Source organism: Linepithema humile, chromosome 1 (assembly GCF_040581485.1).
Source record: "Linepithema humile isolate Giens D197 chromosome 1, Lhum_UNIL_v1.0, whole genome shotgun sequence".
Classification (NCBI taxonomy): Eukaryota; Metazoa; Arthropoda; class Insecta; order Hymenoptera; family Formicidae; genus Linepithema; species Linepithema humile.
In genome coordinates this window covers 36,029,231-36,039,768 of record NC_090128.1, presented here as the reverse complement: position 1 = coordinate 36,039,768, position 10,538 = coordinate 36,029,231, and the positions used below count along the sequence as shown (strand labels likewise).

Sequence of the window (10,538 nt, the reverse complement as noted above, 5' to 3'; positions counted from 1 at the left end):
GGACGTTACACGGGAACTATCCCGCGTGTAGTTAGTCACCTAAATTAACGATTATTGCGGTCTAACGAGTACGAATTATAAGGCTTGTATTTATAACACAACGCCCGAATCAATAAAACTGTGTTAACGACCATACGAGAGTTATTTTTTATCCGTTTTCTGTACGGCCGAGAGACAGTAGCGGCAAACTGTTCTAACTATCGCGAAGGCACTCCAAGTCCCAGAAACCGTCGGGACCGAGTCGAATAGCGAACAGAATGAATAACTTCGATGATAAAATTGTAAATACTGTGCATACACATTTAGTTACATGTTATAAAACATACCGGAATAATTTGAAGCAAGAAACGAGCATTATCATTAGTGGCAACCTCTGAACAAAAGTTTTCTGCTTGTGCTCCATCAGTCTTATTATCGTGTATTTCCTCATCTTTATATTGCTAAAGATAATTATGAGACAATGAGATAAACTATCACTCAAAAAAATGATCTTGCAATAATAGCTAAAATTTTCTAGGTGTAAAAAATTAACTAAACAGGTAAATGATTAGCAACTGTTGTGATATTGCATATGTAATTACTTAATCAGTTTAGATGACAGAAACAGAATATATATCTGTATTGTTTGTGAACTTTAAAAAGAAAGTTTCTCTAAAGCGCCTATCTATATAAGATCAATCACGTGTTAGGTCATGCAATGAATAACATTTAGCAATGGTACCTAAATTTTTCAGAAGCTATTGCTAGAACATTACTGTTATAAATTCTATATGTGACAAACAATGTTTTTACAGATACGAAAAATAGCGATACATTCTTGTTGCGATATCTAGAAATCTAACTACATCAGCGAAATATTTTTTTGAGTGATTATAAACTATTATTATTAACTATTGTCATTAAAACGAATTCAAAACTCGTTTCGAATACACACATATTTAAAACATCATTTCAAATAATTATTTATTATAAATTCTAACTTTATTATTCTCACCTTTTTTTTCCTTTACCTTTTCGAGTTTGTTTTCCTTTTTTTCTTTGTAAGGCATTGCTATCTGGTAATAATTCTGCGAGTATGATCAATGCTCTCATATGTTCTAAATAAAAAGAAAAATGTTAATTTATATTAGTAAAGAAATAAAAATATTTGTACAAAAATAAGTATTAATATTTTACCATTGATTTTAAAGGTTACTTGGTCGTACACATCGATGCATTTGAGCATACGATATTATTCTCTGACTATAGTACGCAGGAAATCGAGTTAAAAAGTTGTCTTCTAATCCAGTAAACATTTGTTGAAACTCTACATTAATCTAAAATAAATTAATTTTTATTAAACTAATTTTTATTATATTAAATGTTAACGTAATGTTTTTAAATAACATAATGAGCTATACCATTTCTCCATTGTAATCCATCAATCGTGGATATTTTTTAAAAATTTCTGTGATGCTTGGATTTGCTATACTGATCCAATGTCTTCTATTTGGAAATGTATCCTTCATGTAAGAGATTATTGCATTCTTGTTCTGCTCGGAAGGATGTTTGCACTGCAGCCATGATATCTTAGGGATAAAAAAAGTAGTTAAAATTACAATAATATCATTTTTGTATTAGTTTTCATTGAGAAGAAACCTTTTCGTTGAGTTCTTCGATAGGAAGGAGTTCGCACGACTTATTTGTCAAAACTCGTTCTACTCGTTCTACCTTCTTCGTAGTATATTTCTTCTTTGAAGGTGATATCGTTTTCCGAATGGTCCACAGTCGATATTCTAATCTATAAAACCTCTTTTTGTTACACTATCGTAATAATGTTCCTGCAAAGGTATGTCATTTTTATAATTTGTTTTTATAAACATAAATATTTGTTGTTGTGTGAAAGATTAATATACTCACATAACCTTTGGTGGAATGTACGTCTTTCAACAAAGGAAATTCGCGTATAATTGTTGCAGCAAGTGCAATTTTTGCCTTTTCAGGAGGATAACTGCAAGCACAATTTCTACATTATTTCCAACAACTTTAACTTATAATAAAATATAGTAATATTATAAAAAATATTCACCAGCTATCGTGAACTTTCACTAGCTCCGCTACAACAATGCGTATCAATGCCCTTCTGTTTTCTTCTGCAAATGCAGTTTTGGCTGCTAATAACACATCTTTTCTCTGAGGATGCATTTGTAGAGTATTCTGTACTGTGTTGTAACGCTGCAAACAAAAATGTAGTTTACATTTTGACTACTTCTATATATTTCTATATGCATATTTACCGAGAATTTTTCTTCTGGTGGCTTCAAATTAGGTACGGGCTGATTTGAAGAATGTTCTGGAACATCCAGTGCAAACGGTTCTGGTCCTTTTATCAAGGGGTTTGACGTAGACAGGGATAAAATATTATCGTTTAATATAGAGTCGTTATATTCAATAACATAATCACCTATTACGACCTAGAATGTAAAGAATTCCGAGTATAGAGGATTAAAATGTCTATAGTACGAAATTAAAATCGAATCACATATACCTATATATCTGTATATATATATAGAATAACCTTACATACATTTTTCTCCTTTTTTTCTTTGATTAATTTCATTATACGTTTTCGAGGCCCCATTTTGATGTTCATTGTTTGTAAGTCATTTTCGGTAAGTTCTAAAAAAGATTCGTTGTCGATGCGTTCATCTAAAATATAAAAGATCAAGATAAAATGTAATAAGAGAAAATTAATTACAAATTAATTACATAATTTCATTATTTCTTACAATCATATAATTATATGACGAAGACTAATAAACAGATTATTAGATGTTGATTTAGTCCAACATGCAAAAGGTTTAAAGTGAGCAAGAGTTGAAATTTCAACGAGTCTATGAACAGCACTAGGTCCAGGAAGTTCGATTTGGTAAGCATTTAAATCCGTATCAAACTGAGTAGTAGTGCATATGGATGTGTTTAAATATACTCTATTAGTATGTAATACAAAAATTTCTTTTATATATCCAAACAGAAGTAAATTATCCTCACGAATGTGTGCAACTTCCAGACATACAAATAATCCTTTCCGGAATTCAATTCCATTCCAGCGAACAAATTTATATGACAGAACTTCATCATCATCATGATAACCGAGTGCATAGAAATCTTCGTTATTCTCAATATTTTGTATCAGAACGGTTTTACTATTTGAACTGTTTAATTTAATCAATTTGACTTCGCCTCCGCCCCATCTGGCACTTTGACTACATTGAAAAATGCGTACAAGCGTTTTTGGTGGATTTTTAAAATTGCACACATTATGTGCACGTTTCTTAATTTCATTGTGCTTAGCTTCGTATCGCATACAAGAGTAATGAACCAGAGGTCCAGACCATAATATGCATTCAGGATAATGAGAAAGGTGATGAAATTTATTAATGAGATTTATTTCAGGAAATAATTTCTTAAATACCTGGATAAAATTTGTAATAAGGGTTCTGAGGTACGGAATTAGAGATTTAGTGATTTTTGGCAAAAAGACTAATTCCATAATCTGAAGCAGAATTAAAATCATTTCAGTAGTTATACTATGATGATTCTAACCCAGGGGCAATGAGGGGGGTGCGGGTGAAGAGGGGAAGAGGGGTATCGGATAACAGTGGAGGGGGTAATAACGTCATCGTTTTTGGAGGAGAGGGGGTAAATGTGGAGTGGTAGGGGTATCAGATTACAATAATTTCCGGAAGAGATAAGGATTGTTAATACAAATCGCGAGATAAGGATTCCCGGAAAAGATAAGGATTGTTTATTGGAAAGAGAACTGTTTACATCCTATGGTTTTTTTTCTACACATCAAAGTAGAGCGCCATGTTGTCGGAATCATTATGTTTATAGTATGCAGGTTCGTGCAGATTTACGGATTGCGTCATCGCTGTATTTTAGAACAAAAGCCCATAGCAACAGGCAGCCACGTCAACATTTTTCAGCGCCATGTTGTTAGATTTCAATTTTGTATGCAACAAAATAATTCCCGGAAGAGATAAGATGAGGATTGTTAATACAAATCGATAGTTTTAATCAGTGTCGTGTGCAACAAGCGGGTATATAAAGCATGTGAAAAAGAATAGGAAACCATCAGTCGTTTGAAATCATTGTGAAAATCACTAGTTCGCTGTGACGTTTACTAGCAACAATGTTTTGCACCATGTCAACCGTGAATAATCAGATCAACGAACAGCAGAGTGCGAAGAAGCTGCAATTACCCAACGTGTAAGTTGACTCTCTTACTATTTGCACTTTTAAACTCACCGCCATTGTTACACTTTGAACTCACGCAAGCTTTTATCCACAGAAATAAAAGTAATTCACCAAGTAATTCACCAAGAAGCATGATCACGCCTCCCAGAATTTTAGCTAGAAGATACCCGTTGACAAAAACCGGCTATAAATATCTGGATATCGGAATCAATATTTCTACGCCGAGCCACATAGAAATCGCTCTCGGTGACAACCATGGCAGAGAGATACATTTTACATACAACATGTGGAAGATCCTCCTGGATCAACAACATGCCATCCACCATTTCTTTAACAATGATGAAGACAAAGCACATGCATCATCTCAAACCATCGAACATGTCACGCTACGGTTTAGAAAGATAAATAATCTAAAAGTGCTGCGTCTGGAAACATCAACGGTGTGTTTAGCAATGTCACACAACACCATATATAACATGATCGCTCTCGAGTATTGTGTGGATCGTATCGTTCAATCGTTGAACAACGTCACTAGTATGGTCGACATCAAGTTCACACACTTTCGAAAAATCGCGAGCGGTGCGAAGGATCCCATCGCGGTGATACGTGAGAGCGAATCGTTCGATAAGAATGATATAATCGATTGTGAGCTGTTAGCTCAGGTCTTTGGATCGCAATAATTCTAGCATATCACATACTTTATTGTTAAAATATTTTCACCATCATAATGTATTTATTAGATGCATCTGTTTAATAAATATTATTTCAATTAAATTATTTTTTATTATCTCGACTATATACCTTTCTCACCCTATCCGCTATACCGACTTATCCTACAACGCGCGCATCAAAGTAGAGTGTCTGTTTAAATCGCGTCATCGCTGTATTTTAGAACAAAGAGGTAGCATTTGAGCGCCGTTTCTTAGAGGGTGTGATAAGGATTGTTAATACAAATTGTAGGCATCGCCATGTTGCTAGATGCGTCATCATGTTTGGAGGAGAGGGGGTAATTTTGGAATGGTAGGGGGTATCAGATCACAATAATTCCCGGAAGAGATAAGATAAGGATTGTTAATGCAAACATGAACCATCGTTATGCTTATAGTTAGTGTCGTGTGTAACAAACGGGTATATAAAGCGAGTGAGAAAAATATGAATCTTCAAAATCATTCGCAATGGAGAAGGAGCGCGATCTTACCGTACGAGCAGCGAATATCAAAACGACGGGAGAGTTCCTTCCATGGAACTACGAGTGCAACGAGTACCTCGATTCTCTCAAGGAACAATGTCGCAAGAGGCAACGCACCGGAGTAGTCAACTCTCTGGTGGCGCAAATTGCGCGTCTGGAGGGTGTGAGGGACGCCCTGCACGAGCGTTTCGTACCCATCGGTGCTGGATACGGTGGATACGAGAAGAAGGGCTACACGTGGAAGGAGATCGAGACGGCGTTTAGGAACCGTGTGCTGACCGGTGCGATTATCAATCAAAACTACATCGATCCTCATGAATTTTTGAAAAACGTGAGAAATACGGTTATCGAGCGGATCCAGGGCGTCATGGTGGAACACAACAGCGTCAAGATTAACACCGCGTTCAACGGGGAATTCGTCGCGGGCGACAAGACTGCCGTGAAGACCATCGCCACGAAGAACTGCGAGCTCTTTCCAACATCTGATCTACAAGAATGGTACACGAGGCATGTGGTTGACACCATCTTGACATCCCTGGAGGAGTTTCAGGAACGCGATAGTGGATGGACGTTGTCGCGTATCCTGAATCTCACCGTCAATGTGAACAAGTTCAATCCTCTGCGCGCGGGATGCAACATCGAGTTACCGCGGAAAATTATGCTGAAAAGGGCGGTAGTCAATGTTAAATCAAACGATAATGCATGCTTTGCGTGGGCAGTCGTAGCCGCTTTATATCCAGCGGAAAAACATCCGGAAAGAACGATAGAATACCCACATTACTCGACGGTGCTCAACCTGTGCGGCATCGAGTTCCCCATGACGCTTCCGCAAATAACAAAATTTGAGAAACTAAACGCCATCTCCGTCAACGTCTTCACCACCGAAGACTCAAAAATCGTCCCTCTGCGGTTCGCCAACGACAAAAAGGAGAAGCACGTCAACCTGCTCTACGTGTGTAAAAACAATAATGCACACTTTGTATACATCAAAAACTTGTCGCTGTTGGTGAGCTCACAACTGAGCAAGCACGCAAATAAAAAGTACATTTGCGATCGGTAAGTAAAAACACATTTATAGAATAATTCGAAACTTTATTCACAGTATTAATCATACAAATTATTACAGGTGTCTACACTACTTTTATACACGGGAGAAATTATCGGCGCACAGCGTCGACTGCGGGAAAATGAACGACTGCGCCGTCGTTCTCCCCAGCGAGGACGACGAGTGGCTGACGTTCCGGAATTACAATCAAAAGGAGCGGCTCCCGTTCGTAGTGTACGCCGATCTCGAATGTACGCTCGAGAAAAAGGTGGATCAGGACGGTACTACTTACGCCTACCAACATCACAGAGCCTATAGCGTAGGATTTTATGTAAGTTGCACGTACGATAATTCTTTATCTAGTTTTAAGTCGTATCGCGGTGAGGATTGCGTGGCGTGGTTCGTCAACGAACTTCACGATTTGGCGCGCCGTGTGAAAGCGATCCTCACCACCGTCGTCCCCATGGCGGATCTTACGCGGGAGGAATCGGAAAAATTCCGTAGCACCGCGACGTGCCACGTGTGCGAGAAACCGTTTACACCGGACGATACGCGGGTGCGCGATCATTGTCATCTCACCGGGCGTTACCGCGGTGCCGCGCACTCGTCGTGCAATCTAAATTACAAAGACTCCCACGTTATCCCGGTGATATTTCACAATTTATCCGGTTACGACGCGCATTTCATTATTAAAGACGTTGCCAATGCCTTTGAAGGCAACGTCGAATTGTTACCGCTGACGAAAGAGCGATACATTTCTTTTACAAAAAATGTTAAAGATACTATGGATCAAAAATCAAAATTGTGTATAAAATTACGGTTTATTGATTCGTTTAAATTTCTCAGTACAAGTCTCGACAAATTGGCATCATATTTAACTATAGATAAATTAAAGATTACACGATCGGAATTCAATCATTTATCCGCGGAACATTTCAATTTGCTTACTCGGAAAGGTGTGTTTCCCTACGAGTACGTCGACAGCGTCGACAAGCTCCGGGACACAAGCCTACCATCGCGCGAATCGTTTTACAGCTCGCTCACCGGAGAAACGGTATCCGAGAGCGATTACGCGCACGCGACAAACGTCTGGCAAACATTTTCAATCGAAGATCTAGGCCAATACAGCGATTTGTATTTGAAAACAGACGTTCTTTTGTTGACGGATATTTTTCAAAATTTTCGAAACATGTCTATAAAGAGTTACGGTTTAGATCCCGCTCATTACTACACTCTACCGGGATACACGTGGGACGCTATGATGAAGTACACGCGCGTAAAATTCGAGTTGCTCACGGACATCGATATAGTGCTGTTTGTCGAGCGCGGTATACGCGGCGGTCTCAGCCAATGCTCCAACCGATACGCCGCCGCCAACAACAAATACATGCCATCCTACGACCCATCGGAACCGTCGTCGTACCTAATGTACTATGATGTAAACAACTTGTACGGCTGGGCGATGTGTCAACCGTTGCCCTACGCCAAATTTCGATGGGTCGATGATGTCGAAAACTTTAACGTAATGTCCGTTGCATCCGATTCGGCTACCGGTTATGTGCTGGAAGTCGATCTCGAGTACCCGGTGAATCTTCACGACGCGCACTCCGATCTGCCGTTCTGCCCGACGCGCGATAAGCCGCCCGGCAAGCGGGAGATCAAATTACTCGCCACGCTGTGCGATAAGCAGCGTTATGTCATCCACTACCGTAATCTGCAGCAATGCGTGCGACACGGTCTGCGAATTGCAAAGATTCACCGCGTACTGCAATTCGCGCAATCTCCATGGCTTCGCGGATACATAGAACTAAATACACAGTTTCGGACACGGGCGACAAACGATTTCGAGAAAAATTTATACAAATTGATGAACAACGCGGTTTTCGGCAAAACTATGGAGAATGTGCGAAATCACACGGATGTACGACTCGTTACACAGTGGGAGGGACGGTACGGAGCGGAGGCTATGATCGCGAAACCGAATTTCCACAGCCGAAGCGTGTTCTCGGAGAATCTGATTGCCGTAGAGTTGCGAAAACTCGAAGTGAAATTCGACAAGCCGATCTACGTGGGTATGTGCATCCTCGACATATCCAAGACCTGCTTGTACGAGTTCCACTACGAGTACATGGCGCCTCTCTACCGCGACAATTGCAAAATTATGTATACCGATACCGACAGTCTGATATACCTTCTGCACTGCGAGGACGCGTATCGGAATATGTGTTTAAAATGCGCGCTTTTTCGCCACTAAGGCAAAGCGTGCAGCACGAGCGGCACTATATGCCGGTTCGTCTCCGATCCGCGAGTGGCGCTTACCGATGCGGGAGGAACGGCCGCGCCATGCCTGGATTGCATTCCGGCATCCGCCTAGACCTTGTTACGAGGCTAGTCGCTTTTTTGTTGTTCGTCGCGCGTGTCGTTTTTGTTGTTCATCGCGCGTGTCGTCATTGTTGTTCGTCGCGTGTACGTTGCATCATCTTGCGCGTGCCGTGCACGAATCGAGTCTAGTCGCCGTCGTGTATTCGTCGCGACATAGAACGTTGTTCAATCTTGGGATCTCTTTGAAGAAAGTTGCGGCTCTTGCTGGCCATAGAAAGTTGCGGCCCTTGCTGGCCATAGAAAGTTGCGGCCCTTGCTGGCCATAGAAAGTTGCGGCCCTTGCTGGCCATTGAAAGTTGCGGCCCTTGCTGGCCATTGAAAGTTGCGGCCCTTGCTGGCCATTGAAAGTTGCGGCCCTTGCTGGTCATTGAAAGTTGCGGCCCTTGCTGGTCATTGAAAGTTGCGGCTCTTGCTGGTCATAGAAAGTTGCGGCCCTTGCTGGTCATAGAAAGTTGCGGCCCTTGCTGGCCATTTTATAGAAAGTTGCGGCTCTTGCTGGCCATTGTATATATAGTCACATTACAAGGTGAGTTGATCATTGCTGCGCAGAACACGCGTAAGCGTGTTCCTGCCGATCGCCATTAGGCGCTGGATGAGCTGTATTTATACAGCATTGCAAGCCTGAGTTAACCTTACAAGTTAACGCAGCACTACGTTTGCGGATTTCTAGACTGTGAGAAAATCTAAGTCTTTTCTTTTCTTTTCTTGATTTACAACAGATTAGGATAGCCTGCTTTGTTTCTTTGGAGACCTATCCCACTTGCATGTCCCTTGGAATGGACGAATGCTTGGCTTTTCTTTGGAACACACCTGCACACACATGCACGGAATAATTTGCCTTGACTGAACTATTTAACATAATGTACATTTGCCTGTCTTGAGGTGAGTGTATCTTTTCCTTTATTTTGTAAAGGTCAGGTGCGGCCTTTTTATTGCAATAATGAGCGACTCATTACCTCACAACGAAGAATGTGGAATGATTGAGATTCTTTTCTATCACATTTATTTCTTTGCGACTCAATAATATTATTATTGTATTTACGTTTGAACATCGCTAGACATAGCGTTTGATGTAAAACTTCTGCGATAGAGTCTTGCTGAGCTCTTTTAAGATAATTACATTAATGTAATAATTGAAGATCATTTGTATAAATAGTACTTAAGTATTATAAGTATTATCTTTTGCGTTTTGAGTCGACTCAAAAATTACAATATAGTATTAACCTTTTGCGATATGACTTTGTGTTAATCGAGAGATATTTGATTTATTATTTGAATGGTACATTTGACTTATAAGTTGCTTTTCTTTTATTGTGGTTTGCTCATTGACGAGCATGTTTTTGCAAAATAATACAGTCCACTAAGACGATTTTCATTGCTGATAAATCGATAAAAAAAGTTGAATTTATTTACTGAATAATATAGTTTTATGTCTCTTTTGGAACTCAACGCTAATACCTTATGATCTTATATCTCTTGATTCCTCTTTATAAATATTATATCTGATATTTATTGTACGTTATTATGTATTACGTTTCGGATTATGTCTTCTTTTGACATTGTATTAACAAGGGTTAATTTTTCCTATCTACCATCATGATACTGGCTTTTTAATGTATGAATTATTTCTTGAGGAAATTTCTTGTGACACAGTTTTGGGATATTAAAACCTTTTTATACAAT

At 39.5% G+C, this 10,538-nt stretch overlaps 3 protein-coding genes across 3 annotated transcripts in view; 2 read left to right on the top strand and 1 right to left on the bottom strand.

Annotated features, from left to right (window-relative positions):
- Window positions 1-308: 308 nt before the first annotated feature.
- Window positions 309-10,538, bottom strand: part of LOC105670168 (uncharacterized) — a 25,638-nt gene continuing 15,408 nt past the window's right edge. Inside the window, exons 2-10 of the mRNA XM_067359781.1 lie at window positions 2,567-2,688; window positions 2,277-2,453; window positions 2,069-2,214; window positions 1,900-1,990; window positions 1,639-1,820; window positions 1,401-1,568; window positions 1,177-1,316; window positions 995-1,097; window positions 309-440 (exon numbers count right to left, since the gene is read on the bottom strand). Of these exons, the coding sequence (XP_067215882.1) occupies window positions 1,776-1,820; window positions 1,900-1,990; window positions 2,069-2,214; window positions 2,277-2,453; window positions 2,567-2,688 (581 nt within the window). The 3' untranslated portion in view covers window positions 309-440; window positions 995-1,097; window positions 1,177-1,316; window positions 1,401-1,568; window positions 1,639-1,775. The remainder of the gene's footprint in view (window positions 441-994; window positions 1,098-1,176; window positions 1,317-1,400; window positions 1,569-1,638; window positions 1,821-1,899; window positions 1,991-2,068; window positions 2,215-2,276; window positions 2,454-2,566; window positions 2,689-10,538) is intronic.
- LOC137001246 (uncharacterized) lies at window positions 4,623-7,306 on the top strand. Its single transcript, XM_067359777.1, has one exon. It carries the CDS (start codon window positions 5,415-5,417, stop codon window positions 6,486-6,488), a length of 1,074 nt encoding a protein of 357 aa, XP_067215878.1. The 5' UTR covers window positions 4,623-5,414; the 3' UTR covers window positions 6,489-7,306.
- Window positions 6,616-10,532, top strand: LOC136997205 (uncharacterized). Its single transcript, XM_067347667.1, has 3 exons — window positions 6,616-7,292; window positions 7,509-9,381; window positions 9,575-10,532. Exons 1-2 carry the CDS (start codon window positions 6,616-6,618, stop codon window positions 8,725-8,727), a joined length of 1,896 nt encoding a protein of 631 aa, XP_067203768.1. The 3' UTR covers window positions 8,728-9,381; window positions 9,575-10,532.